At 43.1% G+C, this 23,300-nt stretch overlaps 1 protein-coding gene across 4 annotated transcripts in view; it reads right to left on the minus strand.

The window, feature by feature from the left end:
* FRMD4B (FERM domain containing 4B) overlaps nucleotides 1-23,300 on the minus strand; it is a 196,601-nt gene that overhangs the window by 70,111 nt on the left and 103,190 nt on the right. For all 4 annotated transcript variants that reach the window (XM_084633676.1, XM_084633678.1, XM_084633677.1 and 1 more), the window contains 4 exons: nucleotides 13,330-13,395; nucleotides 12,177-12,271; nucleotides 9,712-9,804; nucleotides 4,865-4,949 (listed from right to left, as the gene is read on the minus strand). In XM_084633676.1, the coding sequence (XP_084489802.1) occupies nucleotides 4,865-4,949; nucleotides 9,712-9,804; nucleotides 12,177-12,271; nucleotides 13,330-13,395 (339 nt within the window). The remainder of the gene's footprint in view (nucleotides 1-4,864; nucleotides 4,950-9,711; nucleotides 9,805-12,176; nucleotides 12,272-13,329; nucleotides 13,396-23,300) is intronic.

Consider the following 23,300-nt stretch of genomic DNA (forward strand, 5'->3'; position numbering starts at 1 on the left):
GCAAGGAGCCCCTGGTACATGCAATGCACTTGGCTGACAGAAGATACAAAGAGCACGAGCCCCTAGTGAATCATACACTTACTATGGGGATCATATGTCTGACTGCCCAGCTTCCTCTATGGAAAGGGGTCACTGGCTCGGTGCTCCAAAGGGAGGAAGAGCTCAAGGAGAGAGGAAAAGGGAGAAAAGTTATATAGAGCAGGGTCATTTTTTGCTCCATATGAGCCGGTTGTTCACCAGTATGTTCAGCCTACAGCAAAAGGACTGTCCAGACTTCCCTGGGACAGCAGGGTCACCGTGCACACTGACCCTGGGCTCCCTTAAAGCGCAGCAGGCATCTGGAGATGCTGGCCTGGTAGGCTAGCTAGAGTCTGCCACTTTTACTCACATTGAGTAGTACTTTATGCTGTGAGCCGGCCAACTGAAATCCAAATGACCCCTTGTGGAGCAAAGTGCTCCTGAACGGGAATAAGTATCAGAATCTGGCCCCGAGATATTTAAGGCATTGATCTCCCTTCCCCTAGATTAGGGATTCCCTTTGTATTGGAGGAGGAAAAGCGTGGAAACTAAACCGGAGCATAGGACCTAACCTAGAGACGAGCTTCAGAGAAACTGCCCCATAGACAAACGAAGACTACATTCTATGGAGCGCTTCTCCCATGTAAATAGTGATGCCAATACATATTTTTTAATAATTACGTAATTAGGTCACACTTTCTGCCTGAAGGATTCTACGGTACTTTACAAGCTAGGGGGGAAATTCCTCTGAGGCAGCGGACAGGCACAAGGCCTAAATCACATTTAAGTAGGACTTGGTCCCTCGAAGTAGGACTTAGCTGTCGCTTAAGCCTTGCACTGGTCCTTGGCACAAGGGTGAATTTCACCCCATATAGATAGAGTACCACTGAAATGAAAGCACCAACACATGGCTCACTCCACAACTGCACATACCCATCCAGCTAGGCTCTCAGTCAGGAAAGCATCAGTATCCAGGAAAGAACGTATGCTTAGAGTTAAGCATTTGCCTAAATCCCATTAAAGTCACCGGAAGTTAAGCACACACTTTAAGCTAAATACAGGCACAAGTGCTTTCCTCGACTGGGGCTTTTTTTAAAGTTTCTCTTTGTTTTTTTACACAGTGAAATGTGAAAGAACATTGAGAACAGTTCTGTGAAAATAATTAAGATGCTATTTTAAGCAGTCTTTATCAACCCATCCAGGTTTCCATACTTCCCTCACACCCTCCTATCTGATCACCCACGTTTTGAACTGCATTCCTGTCCCACAATGGGAGCTTCATGTAAAGATCTAGGGTAGGATACGGCCTTTTATATCTCATCATTCAGGTAAACAGAGAGCACAGGTGCATTACGGAGATCCCTGCATCATGTGCTTCAATTATAGGTTGTTGCTTTTAAAGACATTGGGGTTCCTTATGGCATTCAATATGAGTGGAGCAAAAAACAGAAACAAACAAAAAAGAAATCCACACAAGTCTAAGCTTCCCTACCTGGGAAACTACTGAGAAATACCAGAGAACATCTGATCTGTCATTATTAGTGACTAGCCGTAGGTTGCTTCACTAAAGTTGGGAATCTGGTTATATTTTGTAACTGATACTGCCCTTTACTCTGACTGCGTCTCCTTGCCCTGAAGCACAAACGAAAGTGACTACGATGTTTATTGAGTTAGTGTGGCTTTTGAATACATTTGAGGTGCCCATCATCTCATCTGCATTCCAGGTCTTAAATGAGAGTGTTAATTCAACACAAATGTAAACTGCATTTTTGATTATCTCTAATGAACTGAAATCTCACATAACTGTGATCAGCTGTTCCCCAAATGGCATTAAATAACCAGAAAGTAACTCATTTTAGTGTTAAAAGGCAATGGGTCAAATTTATCCCTAGGGTAAATCCACTGACTTCAATGGAGCTATGCCAAAGATTAATTTGACTCAAATTTCCAGACACCCTTCAGATTTTCCAACCACACACAACCGATTGCTCATTTTTATAAGTACAATCAGCCCTTTTGCACATGCAAATCCCACATATTTGTGGCTTTATCTAACTCATTAGGAATATTCAATATACCATCAAGAATGGTTGTGAATCGCATTACTGCCATGAACAGAGATGTGTACGCATAAATACTAATAATCAAGCCCAAGACGTTAACATTTATAATGCAGCAGCCAGGTGGAGCCCTACTGTGCTTAATGCTATACTAACAGTGACAGTCCCTGCCCCAAAGAGCTTGCAATCAAAAAGAAGGGATTTATTGAGGTGAATTAGGGGGATGGTATTGTAGCACATGGTTACATATTCCCAACACAACAAGCAGAGATAGCTAAACCCACAGATATTCAGGCTTGCACTGCCGAGTTCAGAAAAGCTTGACCCCAATCTTATTCTCTTGGCACGGGATCCTGCAGTGTAAGGATCTTTTGGGATGATACCCCAACGTGAAGCCAAGTGAAGACTTAGGTCACAGTGCTACAGTATTGTCTTCAAACCCCCATTCACATAGGTTCTGTTCCTTCTGAGTCTTTGCCAGACTGTACACTCAATGTTATTAGCAATGTTAGTAGCAATGTTAAAACTCTTCCCCTGCACTGCTGCTGTCATGCCCGTGCAGCCTCAGTTTTAACCAGCATGACTAAGAGGCAACAAGTCTGCTTTGATTTTTAATGATCTATAAACAGAGAAATTTCTTTGCTCAGGGTTCATTTTCGTTTCACCAGCTTGGAATGAGAAGTTATACAAAGAGAAGGGCTCCCTGGTTTTACTGTACTTTGTTAACAAATTTATTTCAAATAAATATCAAATAAATTGGTTAGTCTCTAAGGTGCCACAAGTCCTCCTTTTCTTTTTGCGAATACAGACTAACACGGCTGCTACTCTGAAACCTGTACTTTGTTAGTATCTCAAGGCTGATCTGAAACTTTTCTTTACAGCCAACCTCCTTTCTGAATTTTAAGCCAAGCTCCCTCTCCTTATGCTTCCTATAGAAACTGTACACTAGGGAAAACTATTTCTCTCATCTTCTGGCAGTTGTGCAGTGCAAAATCAGGCAGCTGGCACTTTGTACACTAATACCAATTAAAGCACAGGCCTAACAAAATAAAAAGGACTCTCATTCAAACAGTGAAACTCAAAGTACTGAAATAAATTACTGCATGATACACAATGTTTATTCCAGCACTTTGCGCATGATCATCAGTTCATTTCAATACTATATAACTATGCTGTGTGAATAATATTATTTATCAGGGCCAGATGCGAGTCTTCCTGGCTGGCTAGATAACATATATGTTTATATATGGAGTGTTTTTTCCCCTTGCCTTTTATACTGCATACACAAACACACACACACCAGGTAACCCAATGTTTTGATGTGACTAGCATTTATTTTAATAGCAAGTTAGTTCTGGACAGTGGTAATATTCTTCACATCCCATGACTAAATCAGTTACATTTTCCAATTCTATATTTTTTGTGCTTTTGTGCCTGTGTTTCAGTGTTCCCTGAAACAATTTCTACCAACTTCCAAGACACTTACTTGAGAGGACGAATAGACTGAACTTGAGACTCATTGGCTATTAAGCTCGGCCAATGAGGTCCAGAACTCTTAACAAATGTTTACTTTAAAAAAAAACAACAATTTTTGGGGGGGGTGAGGGGTGGGAAGTGGGGTTCCATTTTTCTCACTCTCCCAGAAAAATTCCTATACAAGTGAGATCCACATTCTTGCCATTAAATATTCTGTGTAAGGTTTCCGCCCAGCCAGAAATACCAGTTTTTGATCTACGACCCTTTAAAATGTGATGTGTGTGAATGTTAGCAAACAATGGAGTTGCACAGGGATGAATTTGAACTAATATATGGAATCACTATACCAGTTAATGAATGAGCAGATTATTCTGTTTCTCTCTAATACCTGTCAGAATCGAGCTTCACAACTAGGCAGGTTGCATGAAAAACAACAATGGAAGTGCCAGCTGCTTGACTTGACAGTACCAGAAAAATCACAGAAACGTTAGACACTGCTGCATTGGTGTTTATTGAAACATGGTTCCTGTTACAGCAAAAGTTTGGCAGACTGGCACCTGTGGTTTTATTTGATGTGCCCATACAATCCTCACTTAGGATAAGGGAGATTCCCCTTCCTCTGGAGAGCTAATTTATACTTTTTAAAACACGGTAGCATGACATCCTGATGAAAAAAAAAAAGTAGTTTAAAAAAAGTGTGAATTTTTGCATTTTCTATACACAAAACGTTAACTTCCTAACCAAAAAAAGAGAGAGAGAGAGAGAGAGTGTGTACCCATGTACATACACTTGTGTATAAATATATATATATATTAAAAGTATGTTCTCTTTGTTCTTGACTTTATGGGGTACTTTCAGGGAAAAAAGTAACCACATTCAAATGAATATGTCTTGTGCACTGATGCAGAGCGGTGGTTGAGATTAATGAAGAACTAAGGTAGACACTTGCATTAGCCATTTAATATTACATGTATGCGGGAAGCACATGTATGATGTCAATTAGAGCTGAGGGCTAGCTGCAAAATTCTGATCCAGATTTCAAACACTCCAAAGTCTGGGTATATTTGGATCTGGGGTTTTGGTTTAGCCCCTTTGAAAGCCAGAGGGCTGTGAAAATCACATCCTGAAACCATCCCCGTCCCATTCATCTATGTACCTGAAGTTGGAGGAGTGTTTAAATTTGAATCCTTCAGTATAATCTAGAAATATGATTTCATTAATACCTAATTTATCAGCCAGTCTAGTGATGGGCTCTAGTACTGGAAAATGCATAATATCAGGTAAATGTTTCAAAAGACATCACACGTTACCTTGTGCACACAAGATTTTGCATTCAGGAAAAAGAGTTCTACTGTGTTTCTGTCCTTCAGAAAGGAGATGCTTTCAATGTAAAACCTGAAAAAAAGAACAAAGCAACTTTGTTTTCTTACCCAGTTCTATTCCCTCCCAAGTCATTCTGATTTCCTCATTTTTTTGTTCCCCTACAGTACAGATGGTTCAGAAGAACTATGACTTATTGCATTTAATTTCCTGCCTATTAGTAGGGAACAAGCAGAAGGACCTGTAGGAGAGATAGCGAAAAGGGAATGACAAACACCCTGTTAAACAGATAGGAGCTATTTGACGACTTTTCATCTCTTTTGAAAACCTTGTCAGATTTCAAAGGGGCAAGACATCCTCTTAAGCAGAGAAAAGACGCCCTGGAATTGGAAAAGGGTAACACAAACTCTGTGTTACAACTCGACAAAGCCAATGCAAAATCCACCGTGGCAGAAGGATTAGTGCTAGTGTGGAAGGCTGGCGGAGGCATTACCTTGGAATCACATCGTGTCCAGGAACTCATGAGAGCTCTAGTTCCAATACTTTGAACAGAGAGCTGGAATCTCTGCACTGTTCTAGATTTTCCCTTCCCTCTGAAACAAGGGCCAGTTCAGGAGTGTGCTGTCTCTGATCTCCCTGTCCATAGGTGCGCACAGTCTTCCCCCATGGGGACTGTGGGGACAAGCCGTAGACAAGACTCAGTGAGATTGCTCAGAACAAACTGGAATGTCCACTGGAAATAATACAAGCTTGGAATGCTGCTTCCTGGCTCTGTCCCCACCTGCCAGCCATGCCACCCCGGCCCTGAACCAGTATGGTGGGATCTTATGTGGAGGAAGTGCTGTCAGCTCCAGGACTGGGGAAGCATTTTGCACAGTGGTAGTTCTCCTTCCATGCGCCACCCTGACTGCATTTTGCTTGCACTCAGGTGTGTTAGCAGCCTTCCATACTGTGCGCTGGAGGGGTGCAAAGGGCCCGAAACACTTATCAGTGTCTGTAAGTAGGCATTCCATGGGATTACGATGGAGATGATCAGGGCTGTCACATGGTGCCCTGAGGTTCAGTTGCCAGCATGTGGAGTTTAAGGTTTTATTATCGACGGGGCTGGAGTTCAGCTGCCAGAACCAGAGGGTAGGGGCACACTCGTGTGACCTGACCTCTCTCTAAACATGAAAAACCCAACACTGAGCCCTTCTGATCCAGTGAATCTTCTTCCCCCAAGGGGCAGCTCCCTCTGTTCACCAGCCTGTCAGAAGCCCCTTTTTGTTTGACTAAATATAGCAGGTGCAAGGGCATCTGTTTACAGTGTGGCCAAGCGGCAAAGCTCGACAGCTCTTAGGAATGCTTAGGAATGTGGAGTCCTCAAAAGGACAACGAATGTTTTCTTATTTGCAAAGGCTCACAACCAGGAAGCGCTTGGCTGATTTGCTAAGGGAATTCTTTACACATGGTGATTCCAAAGGCTTTGTCTAAAGCGTCTGCCCTTTCTTCCATGCGGACCCTTCTGCTTTGAACCATCCTCCCTCCTCTTCCAGTGCCAAAAACCTCTCCATCTACTATCAAAGCCTTCCTGAAATCACATTTCCTCTCTGAAGCCTTGCTCCCCTGGCCTCTCCTGGACATGCTCATCATTGTGAGCTTGTACCATTACTGCGTGCCTCTGCCCTCTCCTGGCAGGAGAGCAGTACTGATGCTGACATGTCAGAGTCGGAAACAAATTCTCCTTCAGCTCAAGTGGAAGGGGACTATACTGCTTTTTAGGGAGGATCTCAGTTCTGGCCTCACTGCCACTGTGCAGACACGGGCGGCCATGAGGCGATAACGGTCACGTTCTTAGATGGCCAGGGCTGGCTCCAGTGTCATATTTACTTGGATTTAAACTACCAGAAAAGAATGCATGTTTCAGGCTCTAATCAGTTAAAAATACAAAACCAATAAAACAATAGCAAATCTCACAGCAGCCCTCAAAACCATATCCTGAAACTAAATTCCATGCCTCTTGGATTACCAAGGGACCCCCCATCTTAGCATACAGTATTTTCTATGGCAAGATGGGCAGGGATCACAGCCCAGATACTGACCTCAGCTACCTGGGCATCTGTCATAATTCCAGTAAATACAATGGGAGTTATTCCAGAATTACACTGGCATAAATGAGACCAGCGTCCGGACATAATACTTTATGCACATACACAGAGCCAAGCACCTTGCTGTCACTCTCTGGAAATACTAAATAATAATAAAAACAACAACAAGTTCTGTAAGTTGCTTTTGCTTTGTGCTTTTCGCCTGATACTCACTTGGGCTATTACCCTAAACAGCACCAAGACTATGGACATTACTTACGAAACGGTGCCTAGACAATGAACATCTATCATTCTGGAAGCACTAATCTCTCAAATCTATGTAAAGCAAGATAACCCAGTCCCGTAAAGCCTTTTTTAGCTATATCGCTGCAAGGTATGAACAGTTCATGATCAATGCATAGGCTTTGCAGAATGAGGGAATATTTGGGGCCACATGGTCCAGTCCCCTAACACAGGTCTAACACAAGGTGGCTAATTCCTGAGCACCTCCTTGTAGCCAGAGGTCACCCTGCAATGCTCCGCTGCCAATTTCTCCCCTCTTCAGGGCCGTTTCATAACTCCCAGTCCACAGGTAATCAAAACATTCCCTTCCTGGGGCCCTATTTATTGAGTCCTTACACACTGGGCCTCCAGGCCCCACGCCCAGTTCAGTCTCTCTCTCCTGACAGGCCCCTGCCCCAAAGAGCTCGCAGTGTAAATGCGGAAGCTGACCGACAAAGGAGGCTACACAAAAGCCCGGGAACAGGGAGGATGCTAATTTCTTCTGGCAAAGGTATTAAAAAGCACTGGGGGAAGAGAAGGCATATTCCACAAAAGGCTAATGTTCACATTTGCTCTTTATCCCCCAGGCAAATCTCCTTGATCCCTTCCATCAGTTATTTTGTGTTTACAAAATGGCTCTTCCTTGCTCCTGTTTTAAAACCATGCCTTTTATACCAAGCAGGCACAAGGCTTGTTTAAACCCCAAACCAGGAGGCGTTAAACTGGCAGGAGATGTGCAGTATGAAGCATCGGCACCATTTCTACCTCAGTTCTGGTCTGAGTCAGCATTCGGAGGCCACATGGCCTACACAGGCCTGTGCTGTGCCAAGCATGAGCGCCGCGCTCTAGCCTTGCCTCTGCCTTTCCACTGAAGCTGTGTGCACACAGCGCTGACCCTAGCCTTTCGACGGCTCACATCTGGGTTTAATTGAAGAATAGACAATGACAAGGCACATGTGTTAGGGAGAGATAAGCATGCGGGCACTAACCAGCCAAGGCATGTGCCAGGGTGTGAAAACCCACTGTCGCTCAAACGTCAGAACTATATGCAGATCTTAAAGGTACTTCTATTAGAATATATATTTTCTGCCGTGCTAAATAATTGGTGTATTGTTAACCATTCCTATATCCTCCTCTTTTCCTTTCTAAAGGCCTCTCCATGCACTACCTACTTGCTCATTTTAAAATAGTTTATTTAAGCTTTTATGCCCCTAAGATGCAAACTCTACCCCTTAGTGCTTGGGCTTAAAATTAGCTTCCAGCAGCTTCTCCTCCCAAGTCAGTTCTTTCTCTCCATATTAACTCTTTCAGTGCTTTCCAATCTCCCATCTTGTAAGGAACACTTCTGTATCTTAACAGGTCCTGGCCTAGATCTTCCGTCCCAACCAAGGTGTGCACAGCACAGCTCAGGAAGTATGTGTGTAAAGGTGGCTTTAAGATACCTTTGCGCCCCCCCCCCGCCACTTCCGACTGTCTATGCACAGTTCCAGTCCTCTGATGCGAGTCAGGGCAGGCCGAGGTCAGTGGATCTCTGCCAGGACACAGGGTCTTGCCCACATGGAATAGAGCTCTTTACATTTCATGAAAGAATAGGGAAGATTAGTCACACGACCAATTTGATGGCCAAGTCAGTGACAGTATTTCTGCCCTGTTGCCATGTAAGTGACTGAAGTTCAATACACAGACTCAGTTTCTCATTTCCTGGCCAGAGGCACTGAATGTTTAGGAGGGACAAAGGGCCTGTAATAAATACATTTAAAGGGAACAAATTAGTTTTGGTTTTGTTTTTAAAAAATGGGGGAAGGTGGGAAGCTACAAAATCTAACAAGAAGGAAAGCATATTCAGTGAGTACCAGGTTTGAACCATCCCCTACTATGTCCTAAACACAGACAGCGCAGTCTTGTGGTACCTACTTACCTATGCTACACAAATCACTGTTCTCTCAGCGTGCCTTACAAAAACTTTTAACAAACTCAGCAAAAATCTAGCAAGAAGTTGTGTCATATTAGTACTGGAGAGTGGAAAAGATCAGCCTAATTTCATTTTTCAGACTGACTGAAAAGGAAAATAGCAGCCAGCATAACTGGGGAAAAGTAAATTTAATGGTTAGGAATTAGTATAGTTTAACTAATCAAAGTTGTTAGTAGCAATTCAGGTAAGGAAGCTCTTTAAGTATAGGATTCTTTAAAAAAAACTACAATGTCTGTTTAATTTAATAAAAAATTGTTTTGATTTAAAAAGGGAACAACCAAATTTCCAAAGTATCTCATAGCTAACCAGCATTTATCCAGGAGCTAATTGCTTTCTAAAAATAACACATATGGCTTTGACTTTTATTTCCTCTGTCGAATTAATCATCAATTAATTATCCTCTATCAAATTAATTATTAATCCTTTGAAACAAAAAGCTATAAATACACTAAATAATAAAGACACCAAACCTGTAATGTGTGGTATATATAGAAACATATAGAAAACAATTACTTACCTAACTGCAAAGTACAAAGTTGCTGGACCTGGTTTCTTGGGCAAGTCATGATCCAGAACTCTATGATCTAACTGCAGCCATATATTCTGGCCTCTGTAGGAACAAATGGGGAGTGGAGGGTGGGGGGATATGGAGGGAGAGGAACAGGTTCCATTAATAATACTGAAACAGATTCCCTTCAGCGCTCGCATTTGCTCAAACCAGCATTTTAAAAGAGCTGGACTGAGAAATCCTGTTCACACTGAAGTCTGGGACAAAACTTTCAACTCTTCAATCGAGGCAGGATTTGGCCAAATGTCTGTTTACTTACTGGCACTTTCAGACGTTGATATACTTTGCATATTAGAAGAACTAATATGTCTCCCCTCCACCTTAAGGCAAGATCTTGCCCTGCTGTTGTAAATTGGAGCAGTTCCACCGATTTCAAAGTAGCCATTCCAATTTACACCAGCTGAGAATCTGGCACGTAGTCCAAGGATGGGTGCCCTTTAGAGTGAAAAGATGCTGGTTCCATAATCACTATGTCCGTGGTGAGATTGCAAAGCGTTGTGCTGTCATTTCCCAGCGTCTATTGATGCAGACCCCCAAGATGAAGAGCCTGTTTTTGACAATTGTTAAGTCAAACGAAAGAGAAGGGCGAGGTACCCACATTTCATAGCACGGCTTGTCAGTGTAGGCACTATTATCTAGTCAGGCAGGTGCCCATACAGACTCTGTTATTGAACACTGCAGCGGCTGAATCAGTTTAGGGCAGTGTCCACAGGGAGTGACTGAGAAGAGAATACATGCCTCCACAAGCACCATTTTTAATAACAAGCGGGAACAGAGTGGGTGACATGGTTTGCTCCTTGCTTTGCCCCGTGGATTAGCTCGGAGAGACAGGCACTCAGTGATGCCTAGTGCTGCCATCTGAGAGGTTCTGGCATGGGGACAGGCCCCCAAGCTGGAACAGCATGACTGCCCCCCAGAGGTGACAGGCTCACACTCCAAACACTGACAGGCACGTGGCATCTTTAGCAGATGTCTATAAATTCTCTGGCATTTGTCAAAATTTCTGCTTGCTTTTTTGGGATCCTAGCAGCCCTTATGAAATACCCAGGGAGTGCTTTGGAAAATCTCAACAGGTGGAACTGCCACTAAGCAATTAACGAGGGAAAAAAAGTCTCATGGAAGCTCTCCTGGGAGGTCGGGAGGAGTACAAACATCATCCCAGAGGTATTTATAGAAGAAATGCTGGAAGAAAACATTTTCTGACAGTGGAAAGGGCAAGGACATTGCAAAAACATTCCAAAGAGAGTCCCCGGGAGGAAAGCAGCTCTTCAAAAAATACACCCATGATAGTGCCAAGAAGGGTTTCAGAAGCAGACACCTCCTCACACAGGGGTGATACCCAGCTAAGACGACATCCTAAAGAGCATCCCCCACTATTCCTCTCCTACCCCACCCCCAAAACCCCTGGGGAGGGCACTGCCTCTACAGCTGTGGGTTGACGCACAGCTTTGTACAATGGGAAGAAAGTTGGTCTTGTGATTAAGGGTGTCTTTACTGTCACAGACTTCCTGTGTGACCTACAGAGATAAGGGATGTGCTGAAAAGGGCGAGAAATGTCCTAGGTAGGGCAGGTATTACAGGGCTGGTGTTAATCAAGATGTAACTAGGGCCAAGATCCAGTTCCACTGGCTACTGTTGCAAACCTCCACCCCTCCTGAGCTGGGCTTGTTTTTGGCACGGGTCTTCTGCCATTTCTGGAAGCTGGGATGTGGTTGCACTGGAAATGCTTATTATGAGGGAGTATAAAGTGACTCGTGCAATGTCATGCAGTAAAATGCACCCTGAGACTAGGCAACATGCCCACCAATGTCAGTCAGCTCGAAGGTTTCACTAACAACTGGATGAGAGAGGAATTTAAGGAGTTAAAACGCATGCTATGTTTGCAGCTGTTTTTGGAAGACTGCAAAGTGGTTTTAGACTTCTACAAAAATAAGCAAAAGGCACAGAAAAAGGGACAGTTTATTACTATGTTATCTGACTTCAGATTTCTCTGCCGTTATGCCAGTTCGGGATTAAAGATTTGTTTATACTGGCTTTGAGGCCAGAAAATACTAAAAATGCTTGCATATTCCCCCAGTTTTTTTTAATTGTACAGAGAAGGCATGCATGAGCATGTGAAGGAGAGAACACAATCAACTTTTCCACCTTTCACTTGTAAGACAAATAAGAAAGGGCAAAATAAACACAAGCAGGATTTTATAGAACTGCCCTTCTGTTTTGTCATGGTGTGTCATCCTGACTCAGCTGAGGACCATTCTAAGGGGGAGGAAAACCATCTTTGAAAACAGGAGTCATCTTTAGATCATTGTGGCTTGGCCTGGAGTCCAATTTCTGTGCTTTGTGGGATGGACTGAGACATTGGTTTGCAACAATCATTTCACCAATTGTTTAAAAAAAGAAATACAGATACTTACGTATCATCTATAAATGTTATTCCAAAATACTCCTTTTCTTTGAGGTTGAAATGTGATGCCACCAGATCCAGTAACTCCCGAGACAAAAGTTTGGGCTATTGAGAGAATCATCAGCACATCATTACATTCAGCTCAGCCATTTTATTTTTAAATTAGTCTTCTCTGGGTATGTTACCTTAAAGGGACATTGCCACATAGTTTAAAGAACCATGATGCAGTCTACTACCCAGCTAGGTGCCATGAAGCCTCGTGCTCTTGGGTGTTGACTTCCCAAGTACAGTCAAGACCCCAAACCCCGGTTTACCTTTCAGAACTGCAGAAATTTAGAACCAGACATAAATGACTACGTGGTTGGGGAGCAGAGGCAACTAAGTTTGTTAGCCTCCGCAAACCAGTTGAAATGTATAAAAAGAGGTAGAGGAAAGGAGTGGCTAGTCTAGGAGAAAGACTGGACTGAATTCAGGCTTTTCGTGGACTTTATTGCAGGAGGGACTTTTCAATATAGAATCTGTTATACCCCTGAAAAACTGGACCCTTTTTTCCCCCCTTATGACAAGGTACCATCCACCCCAAAACACAATCCAAAACACAGACCATTTTCAAATAGATTTTAAAATTGAAACTCAGAAGAACTTAATGTGTTATAAATTGTAGTGAGAACAGATTTTTTTTCAAAAGCTATTTATTGAAAAATGTCCAAATGTAACAGCACCAAGAGCTAGAACATGAATCTAGTGACACAAGATGGGTCTGTTTGTCATCGTCCAAGCAAATAACAAAAAGATGAAGTCTGATTTAGATTTTTAAAATTCATTCCATGTTAGTAATCTGAGGGGTTGTTAGTCACACAGACTAGGGCTAAAATTTTTTAGATGCGCCTCTTTGACTTTGGGGTCTAAGTCCCATTTCAAAAGTGATGCAGGCACTCAGAAGCCAATGAGATTTAGGAGCATAAGTCCGCCATTGCTTCTGAAAACAGAACTTGGGCGATTTTGAAAACTTTACCCATGGACATTTAAGAAAAGTTTGACTGTGTCCATTTAAGCTGGTAAAATACAATTCAGTGGATTGCATTAAAAAGCATAGATGCCACTATAAAACCAGGCTGTGTTGGGCAAAGTGATGCTTTTGATGTCCCATACAGGGTGTTTACCTGAACCAGCAGTTCCAACTTCCTGTCATCAAGGAGCTGCACCTGGCAGTGCCTGCCTTCTGTCATCTAGAAAGAAAGGAACATGTCAGTGGTGAGGGAATGGAGGAAACTTCATTTAAAAGCTGCAGAAGGCAATTACAGTACTTATAACAGTAGGCTTTGATGTCCTTGCTACTGAGCCACATTGGAAGATGTCTTGGTAACTGAATCTACTCCCTACAGGAAGGCTAAGGTTCTTTCTCCCAGCTGTTGAGCACTCTCAACTCCCATAGACTTCAAACAGTAGCTAAGGGCACTTAACACCTCTCAGGATCAGATGAAAATTACCCAAAAGCTGTAGCAGAGCTGCAGTTCCGTTGTAATTTCATTGCACTTGGCCTGCGTAGTGAAAATAATCCAGACTTATTAATACCTTTACACGCAGAGCTAGCAATGTTCTTACGTTCACATGCTCCAGCAGAGCAACCAGCCCTGGGTATAAACAAGACATTTATTCAGAGATTCCAAGGTGAGAAAGGACGATTGTGATCATCTAGTCTGACCTCCTGTATAACACAGGCCAGAGAACTGCCCCCAAGATAATTCCTAGAGCAGATCATTTAGAAAAAAAGATCCCAACTTGACTTAAAAATAGTGATGGAGAATCCACTCTCACCCTTGGTAAACTGTTCCATTGGTTAATTACTCCCACTGTCAAAAATGTATGCTTTATTTCTAGTTGGAAGTGTCTAGCTTTAACTTCCAGCTCTTGGATTGTGTTATACTTTTCTCTGCTAGATTGAAGGCCCATTATTAAATATTTATTCCCCATGTAGATATTTATGAGCTGTAATCAAGTCACTCAATCTTCTTTTTTTTAAGATAAATAGATTGAGTCTCTTTGAGTCTACCACTGTAAGGCATGTTTTCTAATCCTTTAATCATTCTCATGACTCTTCTTTGAACCCTCTCCAATTTATCTACATCTTTCTTCACTTGTGGGCACCAGAACTGGACACAGTATTGCAACAGAGGTCACGCTAGTGCTAAATACAGAGGTAAAATCACCTCTTAACTTCTACTCGAAATTCCCCTGTTTATGCAACCCAGGATTGCATTAGCTCTTTCGGCCACAGTGTCCCACTGGGAGCTCATGTTCAGCTGTTTATCCCCCAAAACTTTTTCAGAAGTCACTGCTCCCCTGGATAGAGTCCCCCACTCTGTAAGTACAGTCAACATTCTTTGTTCCTAGATGCATATAAAGCAGAACCCCGTTTATTCAATCTAACTGGTATAGGGGCCAGAACAGATAATCAATAATCCTGATAAAAAGAAAAGGAGTACTTGTGGCACCTTAGAGACTAACCAATTTATTTGAGCATAAGTCTCTAAGGTGCCACAAGTACTCCTTTTCTTTTTGCGAATACAGACTAACACGGCTGTTACTCTGAAACCAATCCTGATAAAGCAGAGAATGGGAAAGTGCAATGCTGCAGCACCATCTAGTGGTCACTGCAGAGATCACCCCCTTCTGGACCTGTGTGCGTTGGTTGCCTGGTTGACATGGAGAGCCAGTTAATGGCGGATCAGATAAACGGGGTTCTAATGCATTTTAATATGGCTATATGTAAATTCAGGTTGTTTGCTTGCATACAATGTACCAAACAATCCACATCGCTCTGTACCAGTGACCTCTCCTCTTCATGATTTAGCATTCCCCCATTTTTGTGTCATCTGCAAACCCTATCAGTGATCATTTTAGTTTTTTTAAGGTCATTGATATAAATGTTAATGAATGTAGGGCCAAGAACTGATGCCTGCGGGAGCCCACTGGAAACATACCCACTTGATGATGATTCCCTGTTTGTAATTACATTTTGAGACCTATCAGTTTGCCAGTTTTTAATCCATTTAATGTGTGCCATATTTTATACTGTTCTAATTTTTTAATCAAAATATCATGCTGTACCAAGTCAAATACCTTCCAAAAGTTTAAGTATATTATGTCAACACTATTACCTTTATCACTTAAGCTTATCTCATCAGAAATATATATCAAATTTAGTTTGACATTATCTTTCCTGGGATCAATGTCAGGCTGACGGGCCTATAATTACCTGGGTCATCCCATTCACCCTCTTTAAAAATTGGCACATTAGCTTTCTTCCAGTCTTCTGGAAATTCCCCAGTGCTCCAAGACTTATTGAAAATAAACATTAAGAGTCAAGTGAGTTCCTCAGCCAGCTCTTTTTAAACTCTTCAATGCAAGTTATATGGATCTGCTAATTTAAAATGGCTAAGGTTAATAACTTCTGTTTAACATCCTCCAGAGATATCAGTGGAATGGAAAGAATGTTATCAGCACCATATGATGAAAATAGCATCTATTTTTTCCCCAAATATGGAACAGAAATATTTATTGAATACTTCTGCATTTTCTGCATCATTATTGATAATTTTACCCTTTCCATCTAGTAATGGACCAATACCATTGTCAGGATTCCTTTTATTCCTAATATATTTATAAAGCCCCTTATTGTCCTTAATTCTGCTAGCCATAGATTTATCCTAGTGTCCCTTTGCTTCTCTTACCAATTTTCTACAATTCCTAACTTATGATTTATATTCATCAATATCAACTTCCCCTTTCTTCCATTTCTTATATATATTAATTTTTTATAGACGTCTTCACTTCCCCTCTAAACCAGGTCAATTTTTAATCAGCACGATCTTCTTCCTCAACTGTGGAACTGTGGCTTTTCAGGCATCTATCAAGATGTTCTTAAATGATTCCCAATCGTCATTCACATTTTTCTGATTAAATTATTTCTCCCAGCTGATTTAGTTCATATTTAGGAAGTTTAGGAACTAAATTAGTAAGTCCCCAGCTGGCCTGAGTTCTGTCCCTTGTCACAAGGAAGTTATCCTCAGTCCTAGCCCCTGGGAGAGGGAATGAATTAGTCGTACATTCAAACATGGGCGGTGGGTATTTCAGGCCAGGGGAGGCTGAGCCTCCTCAAAGAGCCAGGTGTGGTCCTGCCCAGACTCCGCCCCAAGCCCCCTTCTGCTTCCCGCTTGTCCACTGTGGCCAGTACTCTGCAGCTCGGGCCACCCAGCACTTGGGCCGCCTGGTGATCTGGACCTTGGGATGCCTAGCGCTCGGGCCGCTCAGTGATCCGGGCCTTGGGCTGCTCAGCACTCAAGCCGCCCAGCGCTCTGGGCCTCGGGCTGTCTGGCATGCTGGGACTGCCTGTCCAGTGCTCCGGGGCTGGGGTGGGGTGGGGGCGCCAGTGGCCGCAGTGGGGGTTCAGGGCTCCAGTGGGGAAGAGGCTCGGGCAGAAGGGGCGGGGCTAAGGGCTAGCCTCCCTGAATGGGTGGTTCACATGCCGCCCATGCATTCGAACACGAAGGCTCCTGCTGGGATTCCTTGTTGCGACAGACATAGGAGAGACAGCCTCATTGAAGAAGACGATGGCATTGCCTTATTTGAGTTTCAAGACCAGCACAGCTGCTTGGACCATGAGGTTTATCCAGGGATATGCAATGAGACCCGGCTCACACCATAGCTATTAGATCTGGACTGTTTTGGTCACCTTAGTTTCAGGTTTATGTCATGTTTATCCATCAAAAACTATTCTCATGTCTCTCTTGGAACAGTTAAAAAAAATAAAGGTACATTATGCTCCTTTAACACCTGTCCTTTAAAATCTATTACATTTCCATGACAGCGTTTACATTATTTAAGAACTGTTCTATTCTGGGTCCCTCACAGTCTGGGCAAGACCTGGCTTTCAAGTACTCTGAAGATTACAGCTGGTAAAGGGAACCTGGCTTTTATATTTTTTAATCATGCCCTCAGAATAACTCATTCTCCTGAAGGCACAGAGCTTCTCACAGGCAATAAATCTGCAGCTCTAAACATAGACAGAGGGTGGATTTCTAAGATAGGGATTTCCTAATTAAACATTGTGAACACAATAGTTCTTTCCCTACAAATGACTGATCTCTCTGTGGACAGTAACAGAGTTAGGGCCCGAGTCTCAGCTGGTGGAAATCGGCATTGCTCTGTTGATGTCAGTGGGGCTATCAATTTACACCACCTGAGGATCCAGCCCATACGTTGCACTCTGAGATGGGGCTGGGATTCTACCCGAAAACGGTGACATGACAAGTCCCTCCATAGACAAAGCCTGAGAAAGCCTGGATGTGGGAGACGGTGAAACATGTAAAGAGTTTTTAAAAATATAAGGCCTTATTGACACACAAATACCAGTATAAATGCGCTTATATCACTATAGCTCGTTGACATACAGGACGGGGAATACACTATGCTGGTATAAGACAACATACAGTACAAAAACTGGGTTTAGACCAGGCCTAAATTAAAGAAATAACTATTGAGAGAGAGAGAGAGAGATCCATTACTGAGAGGCCCACAAAGAGGATGTGTGGCTTACAGCTATTGCTGGCCGTGGTGGATCTCCTTTAGCTCAATTGCTATAGACCTTCGGTTTAGGAGATAAAAATCCAGGGTTCTACTCCCTGCTCCTAAGGAGCTCTGTATGTGATTTATCTGCATTGTCTGGAGCCCTTAAATCCATTACAATCTGATCACAGCAGCATTTGTCACTAAGCCATTGTGATTTATTTATGAACACACATGCTACCATAGATTAGTCATTTCATCAACTTACACTTTTTCTGCCTCTGACATACTGCTGCCAATTGCTCCCGTTGTGAAGCGTCTGATCCATTAGTGTTTTTAAGTCACAGCCCCATCTGTTGCACTGAGATAGCATAAATAATGGCAATGCCTAATTGCTCATTTTTACCCAATGAAATCACGTTAATCATTTCTGACAGCTGTAATTGCCGCATTTATCTATTGGTAACTAAAAACATTTCTTCTCTCTCTCTCTCTAATATAAAAACATTGTGCCATGGAAAGCTGCCTCAAAGATTCAAGTGTAAAAGCTATCACAATCATTTGCACTCCATTTGCACTCTGCGCCATCCAACAGCGAATCTCGAAGCACTTTAAAAATGTTAAGCAATTAACTCTCACGACATGCCTCTGAGTTAAGTAAGTAAGTGAGATCCCCTATTTTATAGATGGAGACATGTAGACACAGAGCTTAAGTGACTAATTCAGAGAAGTGCTGAGCACTCACAACTCTATTTCAAGTCAATAGCATCTGTCGGTGCTTAGCATCTTAGAAAAACAAGCCACAAATGACATACTCGGGACCACATAGGAGAAACAGGACCCAAATCTCAAGATTCCTGCTCTAACAACAAGACAGGCCTCTCTTCTACCCACAGAGATTTTTCAAAAATCATTAAATAGTTAGAGGTATAAATCCATCCTTGACTCTTCTTCCAATTCATTAAAATTAAACTAATGATACAATTAACCTTTGAATCAGGCATCTTGTGGTTGTTAAGATTCTCTGAACTTCATGCATTTTATATTATCTCAAAAATGCAATGATGAATTTGCAGAATTTTAGAAAGTTAAATCTGGACTATTTAGCACAGAACAGAACAAGAGCATTCAGTGATAGAGTGTATTGACTTGCGATTGTTGTGGCATCTCTATCACATCCTCAATCATACAGGCTGCTCTGTACAGGGAGACCTTGCATTCACAGTGAGCCTCATGGTTTCCATGGCGGGGCTCAACACTGCAGCTTGCAAAGCCCGGAAGGCCAGAGATAGTGACTAATTTATGATTAGTCTTCCAGAAGGATCCCAAAGCCCTTTGCAAGCTGTTGATAATATCCCACTTTAATTGATTTGTCTCGACCCCCCCACTGGGTAAGGCAACTCCCATCTTTTCGTGTACTGCTATATATATCTATCTTCCTATTGTATTTTCCACTCCATGCATCTGATGAAGTGGGTTTTAGCCCACGAAAGCTTATGCCCAAATAAATTTGTTAGTCTATAAGGTGCCACAAGTACTCCTCGTTGTTTTTACAGATAACAAAAAAGACTGGCCTTGTCCCCTAGAGCAGGGGTTCTCAACCTCTTTCTTTCTAAGCCCACCGCCAACATGCTATAAAAACTCCACAGCCCACCTGTGCTATAACAACTGTTTTTCTGCATATAAAAGCCAGGGCCAGCATTAGGGGGTAGCAAGCAGGGCAATTGCCTGTGGACGCACTCCACACAGGGCCCAGTGAAGCTAAGTTGCTCAGGCTTCATTTTCAGTCCCAGATGGCACAGCTTTGGGCACAGGGCTTTGGTTTTCTGCCCTGGAACCCAGTGAGTCTAATTCTGGTCCTGCTTGGCGGACCCCCTGAAATCTGCTCGTGGCCCCCTAGGGGGGCCTTGGACTGATGGTTGAGAACTGCTGGCCTAGAGCTTACAAATGTCACCCTCTAGTGTCATAGGAAATAAAAAGGGGCATTACTAAGGGAGATCATCTTTAGCTCAAGAGGTAGAGGCCTGGGCTTTTGGAACTGAAGAACAAAGGTAACAAAGGGAAGAAAGGTAAGCAGCAGGATACGGACCCTGGACTTCAGGAAAGCAGACTTCGACTCCCTCAGGGAACGGATGGCCAGGATCCCCTGGGGGACTAACTTGAAGGGGAAAGGAGTCCAGGAGAGCTGGCTGTATTTCAAGGAATCCCTGTTGAGGTTACAGGGACAAACCATCCCAATGAGTCGAAAGAATAGTAAATATGGCAGGCGACCAGCTTGGCTTAATGGTGAAATCCTAGCGGATCTTAAACATAAAAAAGAAGCTTACAAGAAGTGGAAGGTTGGACATATGACCGGGGAAGAGTATAAAAATATTGCTCGGGCATGTAGGAATGATATCAGGAGGGCCAAATCGCACCTGGAGCTGCAGCTAGCAAGAGATGTTAAGAGTAACAAGAAGGGTTTCTTCAGGTATGTTGGCAACAAGAAGAAAGCCAAGGAAAGTGTGGGCCCCTTACTGAATGAGGGAGGCAACCTAGTGACAGAGGATGTGGAAAAAGCTTATGTACTCAATGCTTTTTTTGCCTCTGTTTTCACTAACAAGGTCAGCTCCCAGACTGCTGCGCTGGGCATCACATGGGGAATAGATGGCCAGCCCTCTGTGGAGATAGAGGTGGTTAGGGACTATTTAGAAAAGTTGGACGTGCACAAGTCCATGGGGCCGGACGAGTTGCATCCGAGAGTGCTGAAGGAATTGGCGGCTGTGATTGCAGAGCCATTGGCCATTATCTTTGAAAACTCGTGGCGAACCGGGGAAGTCCCGGATGACTGGAAAAAGGCTAATGTAGTGCCAATCTTTAAAAAAGGGAAGAAGGAGGATCCTGGGAACTACAGGCCAGTCAGCCTCACCTCAGTCCCTGGAAAAATCATGGAGCAGGTCCTCAAAGAATCAATCCTGAAGCACTTGCATGAGAGGAAAGTGATCAGGAACAGCCAGCATGGATTCACCAAGGGAAGGTCATGCCTGACTAATCTAATCGCCTTTTATGATGAGATTACTGGTTCTGTGGATGAAGGGAAAGCAGTGGATGTATTGTTTCTTGACTTTAGCAAAGCTTTTGACACGGTCTCCCACAGTATTCTTCTCAGCAAATTAAGGAAGTATGGGCTGGATGAATGCACTATAAGGTGGGTAGAAAGCTGGCTAGATTGTCGGGCTCAACGGGTAGTGATCAATGGCTCCATGTCTAGTTGGCAGCCGGTATCAAGTGGAGTGCCCCAAGGGTCGGTCCTGGGGCCGGTTTTGTTCAATATCTTCATAAATGATCTGGAGGATGGTGTGGATTGCACTCTCAGCAAATTTGCGGATGATACTAAACTGGGAGGAGTGGTAGATACGCTGGAGGGGAGGGATAGGATACAGAAGGACCTAGACAAATTGGAGGATTGGGCCAAAAGAAATCTGATGAGGTTCAATAAGGATAAGTGCAGGGTCCTGCACTTAGGACGGAAGAACCCAATGCACAGCTACAGACTAGGGCCCGAATGGCTAGGCAGCAGTTCTGCGGAAAAGGACCTAGGGGTGACAGTGGACAAGAAGCTGGATATGAGTCAGCAGTGTACCCTTGTTGCCAAGAAGGCCAATGGCATTTTGGGATGTATAAGTAGGGGCATAGCGAGCAGATCGAGGGACGTGATCGTTCCCCTCTATTCGACATTGGTGAGGCCTCATCTGGAGTACTGTGTCCAGTTTTGGGCCCCACACTACAAGAAGGATGTGGATAAATTGGAGAGAGTCCAGCGAAGGGCAACAAAAATGATTAGGGGTCTAGAACACATGACTTATAAGGAGAGGCTGAGGGAGCTGGGATTGTTTAGCCTGCAGAAGAGAAGAATGAGGGGGGATTTGATAGCTGCTGTCAACTACCTGAAAGGGGGTTCCAAAGAGGATGGCTCTAGACTGTTCTCAATGGTAGCAGATGACAGAACGAGGAGTAATGGTCTCAAGTTGCAGTGGGGGAGGTTTAGATTGGATATTAGGAAAAACTTTTTCACTAAGAGGGTGGTGAAACACTGGAATGTGTTACCTAGGGAGGTGGTAGAATCTCCTTCCTTAGAGGTTTTTAAGGTCAGGCTTGACAAAGCCCTGGCTGGGATGATTTAACTGGGAATTGGTCCTGCTTCAAGCAGGGGGTTGGACTAGATGACCTTCTGGGGTCCCTTCCAACCCTGATATTCTATGATTCTAACAAGGAGCTAGTCCTGGCTTCCCAGGTACATACATGCAATTTATTTACCGGTAGCTCATCAGTTATTTAAACTGATTTACTCAAGATCTGTGCAGGAATCAGGATTTGACCCAACAGCTCTAATAGCTGCCAGGTCCCATCTCCTGCAGTTACATTTTCATCTTCTATCCACTGTGCCTTGCTAATATGAACAGTATGACTGGCAGTTCTTATTAAAGAATCTACTGCAAGATGAATCCTGGCAAAGACAAGACACCGATATTACAAGCAGTTCAGAGATAGATATGAATTTGAATATATTTCAGCTTAATCAAAATGCTTTTTTTGCACATTTATATCGGTTATATTTTGCAAAAGCGTATGTCACTATATATACCCAATCATTGATATTAATGATAGGGGTGTTGTCTATTTATTGATAGGAAAACAGTTAAATAAGGAGAAACTTAAATAGACTCAAGCCCTTGTTTCCAGTCCTACCTCCTGCATAAAATCAAGAAACAAGTGGAACAAAGCGCAGCATGGAACCCAGCTCACAACAAAACCAAACAGAAAACTGCAGAGGTATTGGATTCTCATGTTTTCCAAAGAAACCAGCAAACCCTTTTTCTCTCTGCACAAGTGGTCAGCTCTTACCTAATGCAGGTTTATGCAACTCAAAAGCAGAGGGAGGGGAAGGAATGGAGAACGATTGTCCAGGATGTTTACACATTACCTCATCTCTGCAGCAGTCGTAGCTCACAGACAAGCAATTCCCGCAGGTTTTATGCAAGCAGGTGATATACTCAGATGCTTAATGAAAAAGGAGTGTACTAAAAGAACATAAAGAAAAGGAGTACTTGTGGCACCTTAGAGACTAACCAATTTATTTGAGCATGAGCTTTCGTGAGCTACAGCTCACTTCATCGGATGCATAGCTGTAGCGCACGAAAGCTCATGCTCAAATAAATTGGTTAGTCTCTAAGGTGCCACAAATATTCCTTTTCTTTTTGCGAATACAGACTAACACGCCTGTTACTCTAAAAGAACATAGGTATCCCTTTCTGATAATAACAGTTACCTCTTTCAAGGTAAAGCAAAGGGGAAGACTAGGATTAAATGCTGTTCAGTGGGGGTTCAACACAGCATTTAATTTTGTCGGTGCAAACTGGATTATCATTAAGTAGAGCTGGGACATACACATGCCATAGCCTTGTGCAGTGTATGGGTAAAGGGGCAGACCTGTGCATACAAAATTAAAGGACTATGGCCATATTCTTCTCTCGGTTATGCCAGAGTAAATCACAAGTTGCTTCCGGAAAGCCACTTTGGATTTACA

The sequence above is a fragment of the Lepidochelys olivacea genome, assembly GCF_965140295.1.
Source record: "Lepidochelys olivacea isolate rLepOli2 genome assembly, chromosome: 7".
Taxonomy (NCBI): Eukaryota; Metazoa; Chordata; order Testudines; family Cheloniidae; genus Lepidochelys; species Lepidochelys olivacea.